The 25,881-nt window shown below is 37.9% G+C and overlaps 1 protein-coding gene and 1 non-coding gene across 10 annotated transcripts in view; both read left to right on the top strand.

Annotated features, from left to right (window-relative positions):
* Window positions 1–25,881, top strand: part of DMD (dystrophin) — a 2,157,177-nt gene that overhangs the window by 354,523 nt on the left and 1,776,773 nt on the right. For all 9 annotated transcript variants that reach the window (XM_077988314.1, XM_077988313.1, XM_028842274.2 and 6 more), the window contains exons 3-4: window positions 15,521–15,613; window positions 20,484–20,561. In XM_077988314.1, the coding sequence (XP_077844440.1) occupies window positions 15,521–15,613; window positions 20,484–20,561 (171 nt within the window). The remainder of the gene's footprint in view (window positions 1–15,520; window positions 15,614–20,483; window positions 20,562–25,881) is intronic.
* On the top strand, window positions 17,359–17,457 carry LOC114675269 (small nucleolar RNA U13). The gene has a single exon (XR_003726350.2). It is a non-coding gene; the product is annotated as a small nucleolar RNA U13 (small nucleolar RNA).

Raw genomic sequence — 25,881 nt, 5'->3', positions numbered from 1 at the left:
AAAGAAAAGATCAACTATCTCTAGAGAAAATATTACGAAAAGGCACAAGTAAAACTCATCTAACCCTTACCCTGAATGTTATAGTCAAAGAAGCCCAGCTTAAACAGCAGTTACAAAGTAAAGAATGGTCTACAGATCTGTAGATACACTGCCTAAGTCTAAATTAGTATCTAGCATTCACTTGCTTTGTATGACCTTAGTCAAGTTACTTATATTCTGTGTCTCAGTTTTGTCAGCTGTAAAATGGGGGGGATGATTATTGTGAACATTAAAACAACCCACAAAAAGTACACAGAACTAGGGTGGGCAAAAAGTAACCAGTCAATGTGTATAACTTGCATCTTTCTGATACGAGGTAGTCACATAAAAATTCTAATATTTGACAATATTTGACTTCAGAATTGGAAATTGCATTAAGTTGGACCTACTGAAAGGAAATAAAGTATGGCAGTGACAGATGCTCTCCTTTAAATATTGTATCCTATGTGACTTTTCTTTTATGTGTTGCCAATTTCTTTGATTTGGAACTTCCTGTAGAACAGACCCTTACAGGCATGGAAAAAGAAAGAAGGAATAAACCAAGGATGACTTCCAAGTAGGTAGAGGATGGGAATAATTAGGAAGAAGCTGTATCTCGTCACCTATATTGTCCATACACAACAGCACTGTAGGGTAATTGAGAAATTACAAGAATGTTAATAAATACGTTTTACATTTATTAATTAGTCATCTTTGGATGCCCTTTGTCCATAATGTTTCCTCTACTAGATCTGAAACCTAAATACCACTTTTCTCTGCAATTTCCCTGGAACTGAGTACTAATAGTTGATGTTTGTCTAGTGAGCCATTCCATTATGTCATGGTATGTGTGTGTGTGTATACACACACACACACACACAAGTATATATACACAATCTTTTTGAGACGGTCTCACTCTGCCACCCAGGCTGGAGTGCAGTGGAAAAATCTTGGCTCACTGGAATCTCTGCCTCCCAGATTCTCTCCCACCTCAGCCTCCCAAGTAGCTGAGACTTCAGGCGCGTGCCACCATGCCCAGCTAAGTTTTGTATTTTTAGTAAAGGTGGAGTTTCGCCATGTTGGCCAGACTGGTCTCAAACTCCTGACCTCAAGTGATCTGCCCTTCTCAGCCTCCCAAAGTGCTGGGATTACAGGCATGAGCCACTGGGCCTGGCCTATATATTTCTTTTTTGAAGAATCATTGTTACTTGCATGCTTTGAAACAAAGTGCTTCATCTTGCCAACCTTGTAACATACTGTTGCTGTCAGAATAGCAACCATTGGGATAGATTGTAATTAGCCTTCATTTCCATCACTGGCTATCTCAAATATAAATCATGCATCTGTGTGAATCAATAGAAAAACTGGATTTAGGCCTGGCGTGGTGGCTCATGCCTGTAATCCCAGCACTTTGGGAGGCTGAGGCAGGCGGATCACGAGGTCGGGAGATCGAGACCAGCCTGGCTAACAAGGCAAAACCCCATTTCTACTAAAAATACAAAAAATTAGCCAAGCGTGGTGGCAGTAGCCTGTAATCCCAGCTGTTCGGGAGGCTGAGGAAGGAGAATCGCTTGAACCCAGGAGGTGGAGGTTGCAGTGAGCCGAGATCATGCCACTACACTCCAGCCAAGGTGATGGAGTGAGACTCTCAAAAAAACAAAACAAAACAAAAAAAACTGGGTTTAACTTTCAGAATGTTCAATTTTATAGGGGATATTTAAAGCTGGTATAAGATAATTACTACAATCATGGATTGTAATCATTCCACAAATTTTAAAATAACTTTGTGAATTACCTTAATATATAAAAATATAAGATAAAACATTTACCATAATTTTAGTAATATTTGCTTTAGAATACCTGGTAAAATGAATTAGTACTGACCTATCTAACTTAAAGATAAAAAAAATTCAGACCTAGCTTTAGAACTTAGTTTTATTACAAAACATGTTAAAGGTAGACCTGATCAGACAATGAATCACACTGACTTTTGGTTAAGCATACTTTTGGGTTCATAGCATCCCCCTTACAGATAATGACTTGATTTCCATTACCTATGGTGGGGTTTCCTATTTAAAGTTCGAATGCACATCTGTTTGAACCATTTCTAGTGTACTTGATAGAGTAACATACATATTGGGTTCTAGTTAAGATGCTTTATAAAATGCCAAATAACATTTTGTATCTGGAGAGATGATAAAAACTATTGTATTTTGTAACTTTGCTCTTGCACACTTGCTAGCTGCAAGGAATAACTTGGCTTTTTCTTGATATCTTTGTGGCCAGATTTTAGTGCTCTTTTGGTATACAGAAGTCTCTAAAAGTATTTGATGCTAAGGAATAATGAATAAATACATACTGATTTTATCTGTTAAGGTCCACACGACATTCCAGTATTTTTATGTCACTATTAAAGAAAACAATGGTGTTCCAGTGATACATATGATTCCTGACAATGACATCACCAGAGATAGAAATATGAGACATGGGAAGGAACACTCAGGCCTTCATGTATTTTCTGATATGTACATCCCTGGCATTGATTTCCTTGGCACAAAGGAAATTCGTTCCCATGTCTAGGGTGGTGAATGTCGTTAGCTTATTTCTTTGGCCCCGCTATCCACTTCTGTCTTCCTTGGGAGGCTGATGTCTGTGGACTATATCAGCAGTCGCCTTTGCCCTCTGGCTTCCAGTTGGATTTGGCCAAAGAGAGCCTTAGTAAGAGGCGGAGAGGAAAGGAATTCCATCACCCAATATCAAAGCTCCTGTCAGATGATGTTCTCAGTTCTCTCTTTACGTAGTAACTAGAAACCACTCTCCTTTTCATTCTTATGAGTCTAAGAGTAATGACACTTCTCTATTACTAGTTCCAGTGGTTTCATTATACCTTCCCTCATTTTTATAAACAGTCTCTTATTAAACTCTTCTCAAATTACCAAAGTCCTGCTATGGCCATATAAATTGCAAAGGAGAGTGTCATTCTCCACCTCCGGGTGATAACATTTAACAGGAGGGAATGTAATTTATTTAATGTATTTATCGAGCATTTTCTATGCTAGGTAACATACCAGACATCTTAAATTTATTAACCCTTTTTAATCCTTATATTTTGAAGTTGGTCCCTTCTGTTACTTTGAGGTCAACGTTACAAGGATAATTATAGAAGATACGGATTATTTGGTTTAGAAAATTTGGAATAAATGTGCGACAGCTAACACAGAATGTATCTTACAAAGTGCCATACTAAGTTCACTTAAATCTTTGCAATATCATCACAACATAGGTAATGACACATTCTCTTTTTATAGATGAAAAGAGTAAGGCACAGAGAAGTTACTTGCCCAAGATCACACTGCAGAGCTGGGAGCTGAACCCAAGGCATTCTGGGTGTACAGTCAACATTCTTATTCATGGCATCATACCACTCCCCTGTGTTTTCCAAAGCATATTTCATCAGTGACTTTTTTTCTAAATTCTCTCTGCATAAATCTAATGTATTTCAGTCATTTGTATTCTAATTTGAAATACAAAGCCAGCATTTTTCTGTTTTTAGGCGGTTCCTTTCAAGAGAAAACTAACCTATGATGCCACAAGTCGTCATAGTGGCCATTCTTGAGGGGGATTCTACATAGAGCGTGTGAGGAAGCTCCTAGGGTGTCAATAATACTCTATTTCTTAAATCTCGATGCTGGTAACATGAATGTGTTCGGTTTGTGATGATTCATTGAGCTGTACACTTAAGACGTGTACTTTATGTACATTATTCCGCAACAAAATATTGCTTTATTATACAATACTTTTGCCAACCCATATTTAAGAAAACAAAAAAATCGACTCTGAAAGCTTCCTATTTACATGACAATGGGTTGCCTTATTTTTCTGGGAGCTGGTCAGCAGCGTTCTTCCGTAAGTTTTGAATCCCCAGTTTTGCAATTCTTTGTGGTATTTGTGACATTTTTGGTGTTTCCAATGTCCAGGGATTTGTAATTGCAGAAGTATCTTGACTTTCTTAGTGACAGATATGTCAATGGCTTGACCTTTTTGTAACCAGAAGGTCGTGCTAAGTTATCCCTATGTTCTTTCTACTGAAAGGGGAGAACAACAAAAGAATACTTATAGTCAAAAGAACAAGAAAAGGCAGGAAAAAGCAAGTTTGTAAGTGCATCCCCTGTACCATCTGCATTTAGCAGTTTTAGTAACTGTATAGGGAATAATGCCTTCCCCTATTGACTTGCACTCTCACAGGGATGCCAAACTAATAAAAAACATTTTACATGCACTCTACACTTTTTTTTTTTTTTTTTTTGGTTTTATACTACATTTAATCAGCATTGCTGTTAATGGCAGCATTGTCTGGTTCTTTTTTTTTTTAATTTATTATTATTATACTTTAAGTTGTAGGGTACATGTGCATAACGTGCAGGTTTGTTACATATGTATACTTGTGCCATGTTGGTGTGCTGCACCCATCAACTCGTCATTTACATCAGGTATAACTCCCAATGCAATCCCTCCCCCCTCCCCCCTCCCCATGATAGGCCCTGGTGTGTGATGTTCCCCTTCCTGAGTCCAAGTGATCTCATTGTTCAGTTCCCACCTATGAGTGAGAACATGCGGTGTTTGGTTTTCTGTTCTTGTGATAGTTTGCTAAGAATGATGGTTTCCAGCTGCATCCATGTCCCTACAAAGGACACAAACTCATCCTTTTTGATGGCTGCATAGTATTCCATGGTGTATATGTGCCACATTTTCTTAATCCAGTCTGTCACTGATGGACATTTGGGTTGATTCCAAGTCTTTGCTATTGTGAATAGTGCTGCAATAAACATACGTGTGCATGTGTCTTTATAGCAGCATAATTTATAATCCTTTGGGTATATACCCAGTAATGGGATGGCTGGGTCATATGGTACATCTAGTTCTAGATCTTTGAGGAATCGCCATACTGTCTAATAGATATAATATTTTTATATTATCAAAAAGATTTTTAACTTTTTTGTGAGATCTTGCTCCGTCACCCAGGCTAGAGTGCAGTGGCATGATCTCTGCTCACTGCAACCTCCACCTCCCAGGTTCTAGCGATTCCCCTGCCTCAGCCTCTTGAGTAGTTGGGATCACAGGCGTGTGCCACCACTCCTGGCTAATTCTTGTAGTTTTAGTAGAGACTTGGTTTCATCATGTTGGCCAGGCTGGTCTTGAACTCCTGACCTCAAGTGATCCACCCGCCTCAGCCTCTCAAAGTGTTAGGATTACAGGTGTAAGCCACTGCGCCTGGCCGAATTAAACATTCTTACACCTAGAATTTGGCCAAAGAAAGAGATGTAGACAAATAGTGACAAAATGAAACAAAAATCATTCTATATTGAGTGCATACAATTTGCCAAATCTGTATAACATTCCTATGTGTTGCAGTTAAACCTCACAGGAGCGCTCTTGAGTAATAATTTGATCCCCATTCTAATAATGAATTAGAAGCATCCAGGAGAAATAGTATATTTGAGTTTACCTGGGGTATTCATACTACAGGGAGAATAAAACTAAGCGCCGAAAGGTCTGTAAAGTTACAGGCTAAATGTAGCACATTTAACTTAAAAAAAAAAAAACACACACACACTTTAGACAGGAATGGGGGGATTTTTGCTCAAAAGTGCTTAAAATTGCTTTTACATAAGTCCAGGTGTGATGGCTCATGCCTGTAATCCCAGCAATTTGGGAGGCTGAGGCAGGCAGATCACAAGGTCAAGAGATGGAGACCAGCCTGGCCAATATAGTGAAACCCCCTCTCTACTAAAAATACAAAACTGAGCTTGGCGTGGTGGCACACGCATGTAGTCCCAGCTACTTGGGAGGCTGAAGCAGGAGAATCACTTGAACCCAGGAGGTGGAGGTTGCAGTGAGCCAAGATCGCGCCACTGCACTCTAGCCTGGCAACAGAGTGAGACTCCATCTCAATAATAATAATAATAATAGTTTTACATTAAAACAAGCATATATGAATTTTTAGCATAAAGTATATGCTTTCAAAGAAATTTTAAACCTACAGGCACTGTGTAATTTATACTGCCAGACTCCAGGGTAAAGTCTATCAATTTCATTTCCTGGAAGGATGCTCTGGTAGAACATTCTGAGAAGCACTCTATTAGAGAATATGGTGAATATGACTAATAGAAATTGGATTTCAATGGTCATACTTTAATACATCATTGACTCTGAGTTTTGAAAATAATATAGCAGGAACTGTTTCCTTATCTCACTGCTTTCTCTCTCTAGGTGCCCCAGCTATAGGAGCACATGGGAGCTCTTGCCTGAACTATAATCCCTTACTCCCTCTCCATTTCGGTTAACTCCAGTTTTAAAAGAAGACTTAAAAAAGACCTTGGTCTGTGTATTTAAGTTTGGCCAACAAAGCAAGATTCTGTCTGCCTTTTTGACCTTTGCCTAGACTTTGTCTCCAAACCCAAACATAGTCCTTGTGTCTTGGATGCTATATGATCCTTATGGCCTTTGGGGTTCATGTTTTATTCTGTACTCCAAGACTTCCCTCACCTTTCCCAGTCTCTGCTCCTCTTTTTGAATAAACAGTATTTTATCACGCACATACTTCTTGGTCTGACAGACTTCATCTTTCTACCTGGATGTTTTTTGTTTTTTTTTTTAAACAAGTATCTCTGTCAGTTAACTATATTTTCTTCAACAGTGGACACATTGCAGTGCATAAGATTATTTTTGGATAAGTTTAAAAGTCATGTTTTGCTCAGATAAATCTGTAAAATTTTGCTCCTGGCCAAAGAAGGAAAAAACGCATTTTAATGGCATTGTATACCTGCATTCAATACGAAAAACAAATTATTACACCCAAAATGCCAAATTATTCCAGGTTAGATACGGAGTTCTTGGCAGCACCATTAGAAAGTGTAAATTTATTTTCTTATTACTAGAGAGCTTTCCTTAAAGTTTCATTAAAATGGCACTGTTTTAAGATTGACGTGTATATTATGTGTAGTAAAGTTGCTTTTTTAGATTAAATCTGTGGATACATGGTACATTTAGGGGGCAAATAGATATATTGATATAGGCATGCAAAGTGTACTCATATCAGGGTAAATGAAGTATCTATCAACTCAAGAATGTATCCTTTCTTTGTGCCACAAACATTCCACTTGCATTTCTTTCTTTCTTTCTTTTTTTTTTTTTTTTTTTTTTTTTTTTTTTTTTTTTTTTGAGACGTAGTCTCGCTCTGTCGCCTGGAGTGCAGTGGCACGATCTCAGCTCACTGCAAGCTCCGCCTCCCGGGTTCACGCCATTCTCCTGCCTCAGCCTCCCGAGTAGTTGGGACTACAGGCGCCCGCCACCATGCCCGGCTAATTTTTTGTATTTTTAGTAGAGACGGGGTTTCACCGTGTTAGCCAGGTTGGTCTTGATCTCCTGACCTCGTGATCCGCCCGCCTCGGCCTCCCAAAGTTGCTGGGATTACAAGCCTGAGCCACCGCGCCCCGCCCACTTCTATTTCTTAAACCTACAGTAAATGGTTGACTGTAAATCACCCTGTTGTATTACCAAATAATAGATCTTACTCATTCTAACGAGATTTTTGTACCCATTAAACAATTCCCACTTTTCCTGCCCATAACTACCCATCCTAGACTCTGGTAAATATCATTCTACTGTCCATCTCCATGAGTTCAGTTGTTTTAATTTTTAGTTACTGCATATGAGTGAGCACGTGCAAAGTTTTTTATGCCTGGCTTATTTCACTTAATATAATATATTCCAGTTCCATCCATGTTGTCACAAATGACAACATCTCATTTATTTTATGACTGAGTAGTACCCCACTATGTATATGTACATTTTCTTGATCCATTCATTTGTTAATGGATACTTGGATTGCTTCCAAATCTTGGGTATTATGAATAGTGCTGCAATAAACATGTGGGTGCAGATACCTCTTTGACATACTGATTTCCTTTCTTTTGAGTATATACACAACAGTAGGATTGCTGGATTATATGGTAGTTCTGGTTTTAGTTTTTTGAGGAACCTCAAACAGTTCTTCAGTGGTTTTACTACTTTTCCTCCCCACCAACGATGTACTAAGGTTTCCTTTTCCACACAACCTCACCAGCATTGATGTTGCCTGTCTGTTGGATATAAGCCATTTTAACAGGGTTGAGATGATATCTCTATAGTTTTGATTTACATTTATCTAATCAATGATAGTGACAACTTTTTCATATTCCTCTTTGCCATTTGTATGTCATCTTTTGAGAAATCTCTATTCAAATATTTTGCCCATCTTTCAATCAGATTATTATATATTTTTTCAATGGAGTTGTCTGAGCCCCTTATAGATTTTGGTTATTCCTTGTCAGGTGGGTAGTTGGCCAGTATTCTCTCCCACTCTGTGTTGTGTCTTCACTTTGTTGATTATATTCCTTGCTGTGCAGAAGCTTTTAAACTTGCTGTCCCATTTGTGCATGTTTGCTTTGATTGTTTGTGCTTGTGGGGTACTGCTCAAGAAATATTTGCCTAGATCAGTGTCTTGGAGATTTTCTCCCAGTGATTTCTTGTAGTAGTTTCATAGTTTGAGGATTTCGATTTAAGTCTTTGTTCCACTTAGATTTGATATTTTTGTATATGGCAAGAGATAACAGTATAATTTCATTCTTCTGCATATCCAGTTTTCTCAGCACCATTTATTGAAGAGATTGTCTTTTCTTCAGTGTATGTTCTTGGCACCTTTGTTAAAAGTGAATTTACTTTAGGTCTGTGTAGTTTCTGGGCTCTATTCTGTTCCATTGGTCTATGTGTCTGTTTTTATGCCATGAGCATGCATTTTTGGTTGGTATAGCTCTGTAGTATAATTTGAAGTCAGGTAATGGGATTCCTACTTTTGTAAACAAGGATCATTTGATAATTTGTTTTCAATCTGGATGCCCTTTCTTTCTTTGATCTAGCTAGGACATCCAGTAATATGTTAAACAGTGGTGAAAAGTGGGCATCCTTGTTACAGATCTTAGAGAAAAGTCATGTAAGTTTTCGCCATTCAGTATGAAATTAGCTGTGGGTTTCTCATATGTGGCTTGTACTGTGTTAAGGTATGCTGCTTCTATACCCAGTTTTGAGGGTTTTTATCATGAAGGGATGTTGAACTTTTATCAAATGCTTTTTCAACATCTATTGAAATCATAATGTTTTTGTCCTTGATTCTGTTGATACGATCTTTCACATTGATTTTTTTGCATATGATGAACCATCCTGGCATCCCTGGGATAATTACCACTTGGTTATGATGAATGACCTTTTTACTGTTGTGTTAAATTTGGTTTGCTAGTATTTTATTGAGGATTTTTGTATCAGTATTTGTCAGAGATAATAGCCTTTAGTTTTGTTTTCTGGATGTCTTTGTCTGGTTTTCGTGTCAAGCTAATACTGGCCTCATAGAATAAGTCTAGAAGTACTTCCTCCTCCTCTTTTTCACCATAGTTTGAATATTACGTGTTTAAATGTTTGGTAAAATTCAGCAGTGAAGCCATCAAGGTCTTGGGCTTTTGTTTGCTGGGAGACTTTTTACATCTTTGATCTCATTACTTTTTATTGGTCTGTTCAGGTTTTGGATTTCTTGATTCAATCTAATTTTGAGTTTGGTTTGCTTTTCTAGTTCTTTAAGATGTATTGTTACTCTTTTTTTGATATAGGTGCTCATTGCTGTAAACTTTATTAGTACTGATTTATCTGTATCCCATAAGTTTTGATATGTTGTATTTCCATTTTGGTTTCAAGAAATTTTATAACTTCCTTATTAATGTCTTCATTGACCCACTGATCATTCAAGAGAATATAGATTAATTCCCTTGTGTTTTGTATAGTTTCCAGAATTCCTCATTACTGATTTCTCAATTCATTCAACTGTGGTCAGATATAACATGCTTTACATTTCAGTTTTTTGAATTTAAGACTTGTTTTGTGGCCTAACATATGACTCATCCTTGAGAATCCTCCATGTGGTGATGAGAAGAATGTACACTCTGCAGCTGTTGGTTGAACTTTTCTGTAAATATTTATTAGGTACATTTGGTCTGTAGTACAGATTAAGTTCAATGTTTCCTAGTTGACTTTTTTTTTTTTTTTTTACCTGATTATGTCCAAGGCTGAAAGTGGGGTATTGTGGTTTCCAGCTCTCTTTAGGTCTAATAATGTTGCTTTATATATCTGGGTGCTCCAGTGTTGGGTACGTATAATTTACAATTATATCTTATTGCTGAATTGATTCCTTTATTATATGTTGATCTTTGTCTTTTTATAGTTTGTCTTGAAATGTATTTTGTCTAAGGATACCTACTGCTGTTGACATGGAATATCTTTTTATATCCCTTAATGTTATGTCTGTGGCTTTGTAGGTAAAGTGCATATTGTAGGCAACAGATTGAGTCTTGGTGTGTGGTGGTGTTTTTTTTTTTTTTTTTTTTTTTTTTTTGGTTTTTAAACCATTCTGTCCCTGTCTTTTGATTGGAGAGTTTATTTCATTTACATTGTTTTATTGATAAGAACTTACTCCTCCTACCATTTTGTTATTTTCTGGTTGTTTTGTGGTTTTCCCTTCCATCTTGTCTTCCTTTTAAGTGAAGAAGAGTTTTCTCTAGTGGCGTGTTTTTATTTCTTGCTTTTTACATTTTGTGTATCTTCTTATTTGAGGCTACCATGAGGTTTACAAACACTATAACCCGTTATTTCAAACAGACAACCTTGGTTGCATAAACAAGAAAGCAAAGAGAAAACTAATTAAAAACTCTATACTTCATCTCTTTTAATCTTTTCGTTGTTTCTGTTTATATCTCATTATACTGTTGATGTCTTAAAGTTATTATGGTTATTTTTGCTTAGTAACTAAAAGTCTTTTTTTTAGTCTTCAAGATGCGAGTAGTTCATACACCACAATTACAGTATTATAATAGTTTTGTGTTGGTCTGTACTTAGTTTTATGCCTTCAGATGGTTTTTCTGGCTAGTTAAGGTCCTCTTCTTTCCAGTTGATAAATTCTCTAGCATTTCTTGTAGAACAGGTCTGGTGTTGATGAAATCCTACAGCTTCTGTCTTGGAAGGTCTTTTATCTTTCTTGGAAGGATATTTTCACTGGATGTACTATCCTAGGATAAAGGGCATTTTCCTTCAGCACTTTAAATAAGGCATGGCACTCTCTTGGCCTGTAAGTTTTCTGCTGAGAAGTCTATTACTAGTTATGAAGCTTTTTGGAATGTATCTTTTCTCTTGCTGCTTATAGGATCCTTTCTTGATCCTTTACTTTTGCGAGTTTGATTATTAAATGTCTTGATGTAGTCGTCTTTGAGTGTTCTACAACCTCTTGTATTTGAATTATTGATATCTTGTCTTAACTTTGGAAAGTTCTATTATCTCTTTGAACTTTCTACCCTGATCTCTCTCCCTCCTATCTAAGACCTATAACACTTAGATTTGTCCTTTATAAGCTACTTTCTAGATTTTGTGGGTATGCTTGCTTGCTTTTTTTTTTTTTTTTTTTGTCTCCTCCTGTACTTTCAATTAGCCTGTCTTCAAGCTCACTAAACCTTTCTTCTGCTGGATTAATTCTGCTGTTCAGACTCTGATGCATTCTTCAATGTCGATTTTTTTCGATGCCAGAATTTCTGCTTGATTTTCAAAAAATTATTTAAATCTCTTCATTAAATTTATCTGATAGGATTCTGAATTTATTGTGTTACCTTGGATTTTGTTGAGCTTCCTCAAAACAGCTGTTTTGAATTGTGTCTGTGAAGGTCATGTATCTGTTACTCCAGAATTGGTCACTGGTGCCTTTTTTTTAGTTCTCTTGGTGAGATCATGTTTTCCTGGATGGTCTTGATACTTGTGGATGTTTGTCTGTGTATGGGCAAGTCTGTGTATAAAGAGTTGTGTATTTACTATAGTATTCACAATCGGCTCGTTTGAACCCATCCTTCTTGTGAAGGCTTTCCAAATATCAAAAGAGAATGGAGTGTTGAATATAAGTCTTTTGGTACTACAGCCATATCTGTATTAGGGGGCACCCCAAGCCAAGTAATGTTTTAATTCTTGTAGACTAATACCCAAGACCACCAAGGTGGGACCTCTAAGATCCAAGAGAATTTTCTAGATTACTCTTGTTCTCTTCCCTTGCTCTCCCCCACCTTCCGCACCTCCACCGGAGTCTGTCTCCATGCTGAGATGCTTGGAGCTGGGGGAAGGGATGACATAAGCACTCCTGTTACCACCACCATTGCTTCTGTGCTGTGTCAAACCTGAAGCCATCATAGCACTGGGTCTCACCCAAAGCAACCACTGCCTAATGATGGTGTTTAGTCAGTGTCCAAGAACTTTTAAGACAGCAGGTGGCAAATCCAGCAAGGCTTGTGTCCTTCCCTTCAGAGCAGTGAGTGCCCTTGAGGCCCAGGGCAGGTCCAGGATTGCCATCTAGGCGCCAAGTCCTGAAGTTGTATCTTCATGAATCTATTTGGTGCTCTATTCTACTGTGGCAGAGCTGGCACCCAAGCCACAATACAAAGTTTGTCCCATTCTTCCTGTCCCTTTTCATAAGCAGAAGAATCACTCAAGGTCCAAGAGCTTTTTAGTTTAGTAGTAAATGCTGCCAGGCCTGGGTCTCTTCCTTCAGTGCAGTGGGTTCTCCTCAGGTCCCAGGTGAGTCCAGATATGCCATCCAGGAGCCAAGGCCTGCAATCGGAGACCCCAGGAGCTTGCTTGATTATCTACCTGATTGTGGTTGAGGTAGTACCCAAGCTGCAAGACAAAGTGCACTCTATTGCCTCTCCTTTCCAAAAGCACAAGGAGTATATCCCCACGGCAACCACACTTGGGAATGTCCTGGGCCACACCCAAAGATAGCTTGGCTCTGAGTCTTACCCAAGACTTGGTGAATACTGCCTGGCTACTGCTGCTGCTTATTCCAGACCCAAGGACCCCTTTAGTCAGCAGGTGATGAATTCTACCAGGACTGGATTCTTCCCTTGAAGGTAGCAAGTTCCCTTCTGGCCCAGGGTGTATTTAAGAATGTCACTCAGGAGCCCAGGCCTGGAATGGGGGGGTCTCAGGACTCTGCCTGATGCCTCATTCTACTGTGTTTGAGCTTGTGTCTAAGTTACAAGACAATGTCCTCTTTACTGTCCCTATCCTCTTAAGTGGAAGGAAGCAGTCTCTCTCAAAGTTGTCAGCTGCACTGCCAGGGGTTTAGAGGATGGGGTGGTATAAGCACTGGTGTCTTACTAGGTTGTCTGCTCACCAAGTCCCCTGACTTTGAGTCTGGCGCAGCACCAAGACTTGCCCAGGAATTGCAGTTTTTGTAGCCGGGACTCCCTTTGAAGTTTATTTAGGATCCCAAAGTGCTTGAGCTCACAGCGGTGAGACTAGCTGGAACTCAGGTTCTAACTGCTGAGATGGGTGATAAGCTCCCTGGATAGGGCTGGTCTGAAATGTTTCCTCCACAGGCACTTAATGAACTCTGCCCTGTGTTGCTTCCCACTGTGACAGGGCAGCACTGGGTTCCAGTGCTACATCCCACAATCCTGCGTCCTCCCTCCTGCAAGCACACAGATGGTCTACATGTGACATGGTCTCTGCCAGGGGATGGGGGAGGGGTGGTGTTGGCAATTTGTAACTGTCTTTCCTACCATCTTCAGTGCCTCTTTTGATATGATATTAAAATCAAGTACTGTGATTTGCTCACTTGATTTTTTTGGTTCTTCTGTAGGTGCGTGCTTATGTGGATATCTGTTCAATTTGGTGTTTCTGTAGCAGCGGTAGCGGGAAAGATGATTGCTGGAAGGTTCTGTTGGACCGTCTTGTTCTTCTTTCCTCCTAGTAAAGCTACTTTTTAAAAATTCTAGCATGTTAGGGTTTTGTGTTCTTTTTCCCATGGAATTTTAAAATGGATCTATTTAAGTAGAATTTCAAAAGAATAACTCATAGTTAATTTTTGTCTAAGTATATATGTGGCTAGATTCACAAAGCTGGGTACACAGGGACTGGTTGACTGACTGCAGGGATCATTGTTGTCTGTGTGAAGTACCCAGGCATTGACAGGTCTTGTCATTGAAATGGCTACCTAGTTGTAGGAATAGTCTATGATCCTATGTCTTTAATCGTGGAAGTTTCAGAAGTTTCAGGGATGTCTTTTGCCTGGAAACCAGGGATTTTCTTGACTTGTGTGAAATTCAAAGTTTATGTGTGATCCAAGAAGTACATGAAAAAGAGCACAGTCACCCAAAGGCTAATGTTAGACCCATCACCTGACATTTTTTGGAAAGTATTTCTTGATCCCAAGGCTTGAGTGTTCCCACTGTTCATGTTCTTTAGTCCTTTTAAATGCTTCTATGTAATAGTACCTTTTAGGAATATTTTCTCTGCTGGACTCTAAGTTCTTTAGGGTCTGGGCCTGTGTCTGATGTACTAGGATATGATTTAGTACCTAGCTCAGGTTTATTCATGCTCAATATGTCTGTGACTGATTAAATAAGGGATTTCTAGATAACTTAGGTGATGAAAAATCTGGGAATTACCTCATGGGGATTGTAGGGTTTTAACCAGAAAACGATTTGGTGAAATATGATAGACAAATGTTTGAAAGATAATCAAATAGTAGATTATAAAAGGACAAGGAAGGCAACATAAGATTTGAAAGAACAAGAACCCAGAATTAGACAGATCTGAGACACAATTTTGGCTTTACCCCATTCTAGTTTCATGACAAACAGCCACATACTTAACCTCTAAGTGTCTCATGTAAGATGAGTATGTTACTGCTAATCTCAGAAATGCCACAACGGTTGTGAAATCCACTCACTTAACAGTCTCTCTCGTGAGTATTTACTTCAAAAATGTTAAACATTATTGACTATTTTTCCTTAGTATAATTCCTGAGCCAAAGAACTTAGTAAAATCGATGAAAAGCTCTCAGGCTTGTTTCAAACCTAATTAAACCTGATATTCCTAAAATTTGAGTTATCCAGTAGGAGCATAGGTCATTCTGAATCAGCATGCCAAAAGTGTATGCACAGCAAGCATGTTCTGAGTGATGAGGATGTTGAATACTCTGTATATTCCAAGAATGGTTAAACTTTATGTACCCACCCAGGTAGATTTGTGTGGTCTTTGCTGCTTTGCGTATTTACTTTTCCCTTTACCCCTAACTGCCTGATCATTCCTATTTTTTTCTCTCCTTCACAGAATCTATATTCATTTAAGTGAATTAATTAGATCACTTAGGCGATAAATCTCCTATCTTGCTATTCAAAATAATTCAAATAGACTTGATCTATGATCAAATTTTTTAATTTTTTTTTGTCATTTGAACTTTCCTTTCTTCATCATCTTTGGTAGATAATTATACACACTAATTATCCTTAAATATAACTTTAGTTTTCAAAAGGCAGAATCGTGAAAATATCATTGGAAGTGTGCTTTGTTACATTGAGTATATATTTTTTTTTAATTTCAGTTTGGGAAGCAGCATATAGAGAACCTCTTCAGTGACCTACAGGATGGGAGACGCCTCCTAGACCTCCTTGAAGGCCTGACAGGGCAAAAACTGGTATGTGACTTAATTTTAAGAAAGTTAACTTTAAACTTAGTAGAATTTCAGACCAGAAACTGAAAACATAGTTATATGAGATCTAGTAAAATTAACTTACTCAGTGCTGATTGAACTAGCAATACCTATTTCTTTTAGTAAAGCAACCTCGTAGGATTTTCATTTGGCATAGTCTACCACCTGCAGAAAAATAAGGTAAAAATTTCAGTAATACAATTTATACTAATAGATATTACTCAATTTTACTACTTGGTATCTATCTTATCAAATATCTTAAGGCTTTTATACATAATGACTTGAAAAATTATCTTTGTACTTTTGTGTATTTTGAAGTTATTTTACAATGAACCTGTATTTATAAATGTGGGGATAGCATAATAAAGTACAGGCATTATAGTGTAATACGTGACAGCATATGTGATGAGAATATCACTTCCTCCTGAACTGTTATCTTGTCTAACTTCACAGAATTCCTGTGAAGATACATGATTGATATACACAGTTACAGATCAATTAATTCATGCTGATCAAGATCTTACACTGGGGACGGCGGGGGGGGGGTGGGGGGGGGGAGAAGAACTCAAATTGAAATCCCCTGAAATAATCTTCTTAGATTGCTATTCTAAAAAGTAGAGTTTAAGCCCCCAGTCTACAGTCATAAATAACTGTTCTACCTATCAAATTCTGCTAAATTATTGCCTTCATCTCTTATCTTTGCCCTTCATTACAACTCCCCAGCACATGCACACAGACACGCACAGACACACACAGATTTTGTTTTATTATACAAACTGAAGCTGTCGTCCAAAGTCAATTAGCAAAAATGCTATCTCCCCCAACTTGCTTCCTATAACTCTTAGGCTAAGCCACTTTTTTCTCAGTATATACTGTCAGGTATCTCTGGGTTTTTGCCTACATTGTTTTACTTGCCTCCATTTCTTTCTGTACTTCTGTCTACCCAAACAGTCTCCCAGAAACCTTGATTTCTCCTCAGTAAAGCTTTTCCCACATTACCTTTGCTGATTTTTTTTCCCTCTCAAATTCCACAGAATGCCCATTTTGTCTTGTTTTTAGTGTATGACTGACATCCCTCCTCAATTAAATCCTGAAGTCCTATAGAGAAGAGACATCCCTTATGCTTTCATTTATTATCTTCAAGTATGTGAGATTAATATTAAAACTGATATATTTTCAAGAAGTCTGAACTTGTACTAATATAAGAACAACTTGATGACATATTGAAATAATAACTTCAGTCAAGGGGAAAAATCAGATTTATTGCCTTATAGCTGAACTGTTTGCTTTGAGCCAATTTGAGGTCATCGTGTAAACTTAGTCTTAATTTCACTAGTTAGAGATACATTTGTGTATAATTCATCTCCTATGTGAACAATTTACATATATATGGATATGTAATATATTTATAGAAATCAGTGTGTCTCTGTGTATATCATTTCTCCTGAATTCTGGAGTCAGTCCTACTTTCAGTTACCGAATACTAGAAGTCCCAGTGTCTTCCAAATGTTCATGAAAAATCTTTCAAAGATTATGGCTTACTCAGCCTGTCCTGGCCCTCTGTATGAGTCTGTTGTCTTTTCACTTCCAAGTATATCTGCATAATCACTTCTCCTGTGCTACAATCCTTCCTGGTCATTTTCCTGACTGAGTCAACCCGTGTATCACCCAAAGAAATTTTGTCAGAGTTAACACATTTCGTACAGACATAATGTTTAAGATAATTTCAGATCCTTTTGTAATTCATAAGCATGTTTTGGGTGTTTATACTTAGATTTGAGATATGCCTTCCTCTAAACTTAGGATGTTGGCACACTACCCATCTGATATGAAGAAAAAATAATTTTGGCAAAATTAAAAAATCCACATGATTTTCATTTATGCACATACATACATAGACACTAATACAAAATGAACCTAATTAGTAATAGCACTAAAGAAAAAAGTATCAAACAAAATATCCATGAGATTGGCCAGGTAGGGAAAAATCACCAAACATTTACACATGCCAGTATAGATTACATAATTTCAGATACTGCTACTAACAGAATTCATACACCATTGTTTGTCCTAATCACAGACCTGTCAGCCATGGTCTGAGGATCTTGCCTTTCCCGTAAAGCAGAATCACCTCTCTAACGAATGCTTCCAATCCCACGACTCCAATTCTGTATACCTTGTCTTGACTTCTACATTTCTAGAGATACATCTTCTCCTAATGGGAGTCCATGTATACTATTGGACAGACATTTTTAGTATTCTACTCAGAAGCATCTGCATTTGGATTATTGGCTCAGAGCATCCCCAGGGTTAAAAGGAAGGTACTTGCCTTACAATCATAAAATAGGAAATACTCCTCAAGGAGACTCTAATAGGGGCAGATTTTAAGTTCCCACTTCAGGATCAGAAACTGCAGCTTTTTAAAAGAGACTATCTTTGGTTCTAATACATATGCACATGTGTACATTTAATGTGAGTATGATATACAAAGGAGAATGTTGCTAAATCTTATGACTATAATTATGTAACTGATTAAAAGGAAATATATGGCTTTTGTCTACTGGGCAGAGGATGGATCTGAATAATTATTTTCAAAACTTTAAGTCCTATAATTACCATTAAACTTGTGTGCTATCTGTATATACATAAGAAGATTGGTTATTTGCTGCTTTTCTTTCACACTTTGTTTTTTTTGGATGGAATCTTACTCTGTCGCCCAGGCTGGAGTCAGTGACATGATCTTGGCTCACTGCAACCTCTGCCTCCTGGGCTCAAGCAATTCTCCTGCCTCGGCCACTACAGGCATGTTCTACCATGCCTGGCTAAGTTTTGTATTTTTAGTAGAGATGGGGTTTTACCATGTTGGCCAGGCTGGTCTCGAACTCCTGACCTCAAGTGACCCACTTGCCTTAGTCTCCCAAAATGCTGGGATTACAGGTGTGAACCACCATGTCTGGCTGTTGCTTTTTTTTTTTTTAATGTCTTTCTATGGCCTTATTTTTCTTCCTCTTTTTGGTGGAAAGTGGGGAAAATATCAGAATATAAACCAATATCATTCTAACATTCTTGGAGGAAAATCTAACAGGTAAAAATGGAGATTCTGGTTCATAAGGTTAGCCTTAATGTTTTATGAAATCAAAGGAATGAGATATCAATACTGTGTTATAAAGGATATCAGGCAAGTCACCTTGGAGAGGAAGATGGCTTTAGCTTAATTTGGGTTGTTCAGCAGGCAGTGCAAATGATAAGGAGTTGTAGGGTAAGGAACTACTTGAGAAAGATCAGGAGTATTGTTGGAAAGTATAGGAGTTAAATGCAAGAAATAGAAATAGATTATTTGTTTGGTACATACACAAGGTAAGTAGAGAAGAAGGAAATAAATTTGCAAGACTTGGGCTCTACAGACAGACAAAAGTTTGGGTCCTGGCTCCATCAATGATTAGTTATATGGTAATCTATATATTGGATATTTTAACCTGAGGTTCACTTCTGTACAATGGGGATGAAACTAACTGCCTTGCAAGACAGGGATTAAAGGTAGTGCATTCAAAGTACTTGGCACATACTACAAAATCAATAATATTAATGTTGTACCAAATATGTGTGACAAGCACCAATCTAAGTGCCTTATGCATATTAACACACTAAATCCTCCCAGAAACCATATGTACAATGGTTTGAGCAATATGAACAATAACTAGTGCCCTGGACAAGGTCTGGAGGCTGTGAGACAGCATGCTTCATGTTTGAGTGAGGGCTTTGGCCCCAAATGCAGAGAAGAAAGTATCTCAAATTCTCTTGTGAATCAGAGCAGTTCTTATTGAGAGCACATGTTGTAATTTGTGTATGCCTCTTGCTAATATTTTCATTAAGTCCATTCTTAACAGATGAGAAAACTGGTATACAGGGAGATTAAGTTTTTTACATAGGTCACACAGCACAAAAATGGCAGAGCTGAAAATTGAACCCAGACAGCCAGCTTTGTAGCTCTTGCCCTTAACTGTTAACTATAATCACCCAAATGTTTAGATGAGAACTTTGCAAGTGGTTTGCATTGGCAGTGGGCTTACTTCAGGAACATCATTGTTGATGATATGCAGGAAGGATGAAACAAATGGTGAGTGAGAAGAGAAGGGAATGAGGTTATATTTTTCTGGGCAATAGCTAATAAGGGCTTGGTAGTAAGGTGAAAGAAATGAAAATAAAAAGTAAATACAACAGGTATCATAATGGTAGAATTTCTAAAACTCTACAACTTAATAAATGAGTTAATTTGTATATTGCAATGAACTATGCAGATGTTGGTTTAAAAATTACAGGATAAGATACAACTCTTGGGCTTGAGAATAAAATTAGGGAACCAAAGATGATTGAGGTTTAGAGCTTCCAATGACAAGGACAATTAAGGTAATCTTTGCAGAAAAGGTTTATTTAACCCTATTTGGCATTATATAATTTTGCTAGAGTCAAATCTTCTTTAAATTTTCCTGAAAAGTTTGGTAATTAACTTGTATTTCTATCTTACTAGAAGATGTTTTTATTCATGCTGATGTTTCTCTCATTGGTGGTCATGCAGTAATCCCCAACTGAGCTGTAGAATGAAGGAACAATCATACCAAAATAGACTTTGCAAAGAAAAAGTGTTGTCATTCTTACAGAGTGGTTGGTTTATGCTAAAAATCTACCAGGCCAAGGACGATTAGCCCAAAGTATTTAGATTCATGATATTAATGCCTCACAGGCTGTGTTCATTTACAATATTCAAACTTAATAGTGAAATTCATAAATGGTTTCATTTCTAGTAGATTGTCGGTCTCTCTGCTGGACAGTGAACACTGTTTTGTCTTGTTCGCAGCCAAAAGAAAAAGGATCCACAAGAGTTCATGCCCTGAACAATGTCAACAAGGCACTGCGGGTTTTGCAGAACAATAATGTAAGTAGTGCCCTGGACAAGGTCTGGATGCTGTGAGACAGCATGCCTCATGTTTGAGTGAGGGCTTTGGCCCCACATGCAGAGGAAGTATCTCGAATTCTCTTGTAAATCAGACCGGTTCTTATTTGAGAGCACATGTTGTAATTCGTGTATGTCTGATTGTGGCTAATATAATTGAGGAAGCAAATGCATGCTGCCACAGAGGGAAGGGAAAGGCATAGACCAGGCCTGATAGGCTGCTCTCTGTTTTCAGATTTTACTTCATGCAGCTGTGTTTGGACAAAGTCCTGCAGTGAACTCGGTTTCTTTTTCTTTTTTTTCTTTTTTCTTTTTTTTTTTTTTTTTTTTGAGATGGAGTCTCCCCAGGCTGGAGTGCAGTGGTGCGATCTTGGCTTACTGCAATCTCCGCCTTCCGGGTTTAAGCTATTCTCCTGTCTTCCTGTCTCAGCCTCCTGAGTAGCTGGGATTACAGGCACATGCCACCATGGCCAGCTAATTTTTTGTATTTTTATTAGAGACAGGGTTTCACTATGTTGGCCAAAGCTGGTCTTGAAGCCTGACCTCAGGTGATCCACCTGCCTCAGCCTCCCAAAGTGTTGGGATTACAGGCGTGAGCCACCATGCCCAGTGAACTCAGTTTCTTATAGCAGTGCTCGGTGCAACACATGGATTTTACTATACCAAATATTGATATACTAAGTGTGGTTAAACCTGATAATGACGTTCGTTTAAATCAAGCCAACACTTATTAAATGTTGTCTCCAAGCATATAAATTATACAGAAACATCAATATTTTTTACTTGGGGTAAGAATGACAGATTTGTTTTCTATTTTTGGTTTATATTTAACTGGATTAAAATGTGTGTGTTGTATTAGAAGAAGTAATCACAGCTAAACCAAGTAGGCAGGTCAGAGTTCTAATCTCCTCTGAACCACTTGGTGGTTCTTCACCTGTGTCACGGCATTGGAGGCAGAGTCCTCCTTTCTTATTAACATCCTAAAATCTGTCTAATCGACCAATACATTCACCAGGCACTTAGTAGATCCCTGATTACATTACCCTTCTCTTTCAAAGATAAACTCAAGTACGTTGAGTATGTTGATCACTTACTCTTAAAATAACCATAAGCAGGGATAGATTAATAACAATATACTCCCCCAAATATTGCTCAACTTATCTGGCAGGGAGATGACATTACACAAGATATGGAAACAAACTGTGCAGCAATTAATTGGCGGATTTTTATGAATTCAGGGTCATTGTCACCTTTAACCTATGAAAGTTATTTTACAGAGATGTTTGTCTTTATGAAGAAATTAGCTGTAGATTTTTCACTTTATAGCCAGAATAATCTATGAACTGATTTTGTTATTAGTCCGATAGACCCTTTAGAAATATCGGTGTCATCTATGTTATGAAAATTAAAAATATTAAAGTTACACAAAATGTCCTTGAAATATCAAAATATCATATTCCATTTCAAAATGTAACACTGAAGAAAAGAGCAGAACATAGAATTATTAGATTTAATTTGATGTAGTTGGACTGTCCCCACCAAGAAAATGTCATTTAAAGAAACAAACTTTTGGATCTCGTATAAAAGTCAACCCTGGATAAAGAAAATGCGGTACAGGCTGGGCGTGGTGGCTCATGCCTGTAATCCCAGCACTGTGGGAGGCCGAGGTCGGTGGATCACCAGAGGTCAGGAGTTCAAGACCAGCCCGGCCACCATGGTGAAACCCTGTCTCTACGAAATATACAAAAATTAGCTGAGTATGCTGGTGCATGTCTGTAATCCCAGCTACTCGGGAGGCTGACGTAGGAGAATTGCTTGAACCTGGAGGTTGCAGTGAGGAGATCATGCCACTGCACTCTAGCCTGGGAGGCAGAGCAAGACTCCGTCTCCAAAACAAAAAACAAAAAGGGTAGTACATATACAGCATGGAATATAATACTATGCAGCCACAGAAAAGAATTAGATCATGTCCTTTGCAGCAACATGGATGAAGCTGGAGGTCATTATCCTAAGTAAATGAACACAGAAACAGAAAACCAAATACCACATATTCTCAATAAGTGGGAGCTAAACACTGAATGCATGTGAACACAAAGAACAAGGAGCCAACAGCAGCTAGTGCTGGGGAACTTTGAGACTCTTACGTGATAAATCATGAAAGGGTGTATTGGGGGTGTTACTTGCAAGTATGTTTTGGGAGGTTTTTGGGGGCACACATGCTCTGGTTGTACATGCTAGTACACATACCATATCCCATTGGCATCTAAAATCACCACCCAGGGTGTGTGTGTGTGTGTGTGTGTGTGTGTGTGTGTGTGTGTTAAACGCTATTACAGTGAGCAAAAGAATACAGCAAGTTTTCGGAGGAGTGTGTGCATGTTTGTCAGTGGGGAAAAATCCCTAGTGTGGTTATCTCTGGCAAGGGCCTGATAAGTCCCCTTTGGGGCTAGAGGAGCCCAGCCACAACGCCAGACATAATCAGCATGGCCAGTGCAGTCATTGTCTGTTTTGCTGACTGTCAGCCAGCAGCACTGACTCAGTGAAACAGCATCTCCAGGACTTTTCTTAGGGGACTCCCTTGCCTACTGATTGCTGGCTATCTGCCTACTCCAAGGGAACCAGAAAAATCCTGGCAATAAAACAGATAACCATAGAAGGAAATTTATATGACTTTGGGATAGACAAATAGTTATGATACCTGAATCCAAAGCATGTTTCAAAAAGAGAAAAGTGAACTTGGACTTCATCAAAATTGAGTTATTGCTATATTCTGGATATGAACCCTTTGTTTTGAGTTGCAAATGTATTTTCCTTCTCTGGATTACCTTATTACTCACTTCAATGGTAAATTTTAATAAAAACAAGTTCTTCATTTGGGTATAGTTTATTCTTTAAAACTTATAGTTTATATTTTTACGTCCTGTTGAGGAAATACTGGCCTACACAAAACTATTACGATGCTATACGGAGTTATTATCTATAGAATCATTATTTTACCATTTGATTTTGGATCTGTTTTATCTGAAATTGATTATTGCATATGGTATGAGGAATGGGTTAAGACTATTTTATTTGAAATCTAATTGACACAGCACCATTTATTAAAAATAGTGCTGCTTCCTCATTGCTTCACAGTAGTATGTCATAAAAGTTTGTCAATACATATGTGGGTCTATTTTTGCACTTCAATTCATCTCCATTGTTCTATTTCTCTCTACACACACAAATACCATGTCATGTGGAGTAATGTAGTTTTATAATGCAGCCTAGTATCTGGCGAACTAGGTTTTTCCCCTTTGTTCAAGATTTTATTGGTTATTGGCCCTTTCTATTTTTGTATTTGTTTTGTAATCTTTTCAATTTCCATGTGCATTCGAAGTTACGGTTAGCATTGAGTTAAAATCTATAGAGAATAATTGACACATTTGCAATATGGAGTATCCCAGTCTTCTATTTTTCTTATTTTTTTAAATTTCAGGTTTTATAGAATGAGAAACTAAAATTGAACAGGAACACAAAAGGTGTTCACAAATTCAAGAATCATATTTAAGAAATGTTTAACCTCAGCAGTAACTGGGGAAATTTAAATAGAACTGCAATGAGATATACTGATACAAAATTACCAAAATGACTGAAATAGACTACTAATGCCACATGTTGATGAGGACATGGATCAACTGGAAGTCTCACAACTAACTTGTGGAAATATATAATTCAGACAACTAAAGGGTGGGGCATAATCTACTAAATGTGAAAATGCACATTTCTTACCACCTAGCAGTTCTATTGTAGACATATAAGTTACAGAAATACATTTCCCAGTTTGCAAATAATAGGTATATATAAGACTGTTCATAGCAGTTTTATTTGTGATAGCCCAAACTGGAAGTGACTGATATATTCTCATGATGGGATATTACAAAGCAATGAAAATGACCAAATGATAGCTACACACACAGTACACAAGATGAAGTTGTTGAAAGATATTTGAGTGAAATAAATGAGACAAAGTATACCTACTATTTCAATTAAATTTCAAAAACGGGCAAAATGTTTCCATGTGTTTAAAATTGAAGAGAGTGGTTAACTTTTGAAAGGAGCAAGTCAGTAAAATGCATAAGAGACTCTTCTGAGGTGCTCACTGTTCCATGTTTTGACCTGATAGATGTTATACATGTATTTACTGTAAGAAAACTCATCAAGTTGTACACTTACATATAATTTTCTATATGCGTATTACACTTCAATTTCAAAGAGGAACTTAGGGGAAAGTAAACCTGACCTTACAACCTCCAAAACTCCAAACAAGGGCCGTATATATCAATCTGATCATAGACCCCATGTTTTCTAATGAAATTATTAAATGAATATAAGTGAATATAAAATCAGAATATGATTAATATCATAGGAATCTCTTCTTGGAAGGCAACATCTCTTATAGAAAATAGAGAACCTCCTAATGTTTTAGGAGGGAAAAGGCCCCAAAATAATGGCTTGAATTTGAGGAGTTGCTCAAAAGCAGATGTTAATGATGCTTTCATCTGAGCTAGGGCTTTAAGGGGGAACTGCATAAGATGCTGGCCTCTGCGTTAGAGGACAAAACCTCAAGATGTTCTCATGCAGAAACCAAACTTGGAACAAAGGAACCTTTACCTTAGCCTGTGGCTGAACGATAACACATGGATGTTCAAAAGCAAATGCAGGTCAGGTGCGGTGACTCATGCCTGTAATCACAGCACTTTGGGTGGCCAAGGTGGGTGGATCATGAGGTCAAGAAATTGAGACCATCCTGGCCAACATGGTGAAACCCCGTCTCTACTAAAAACACAAAAATTAGCTGAGCGTGGTGGCAGGTGCCTGTAGTCCCAGCTACTACTGGGAGGCTGAGACAGGAGAATCACTTGAACCCAGGAGGCAGAGGTTGCAGCGAGCCGAGATCCTGCCACTGTACTCCAGTCTGGCCACAGAGAGACTCCGTCTCAAAAAAAAGTACAACTTTAGTCTGATTATTAGGAAGAATAAATCAAAATGCTCGAGCAGGATTTTTTTCTAAAGATGAGCTTGGGTGTGTTCTATATCAGTGAGCCTGTGCAGGATACAAATAATCACATTAGTAGATAGGGCCATTTCAAATTTCCTTTTAAAATTCACAGGTATGTAAGATTGATTGGTATCAGAGCAAGTGCAGTCCTTTCGGTCACAGATAACAGCCCCATGGTAGGCGACATGAAGCATGTATACTTAGTGACAGTTAAGTGAACAAAAAGACTAAGGTCTGAGGAGACCTTTTGGTTCAGTTCCT

The sequence above is a fragment of the Macaca mulatta genome, chromosome X, assembly GCF_049350105.2.
Source record: "Macaca mulatta isolate MMU2019108-1 chromosome X, T2T-MMU8v2.0, whole genome shotgun sequence".
NCBI classification, from domain to species: Eukaryota; Metazoa; Chordata; class Mammalia; order Primates; family Cercopithecidae; genus Macaca; species Macaca mulatta.
This window is presented reverse-complemented; position numbering and strand designations above follow the sequence as displayed.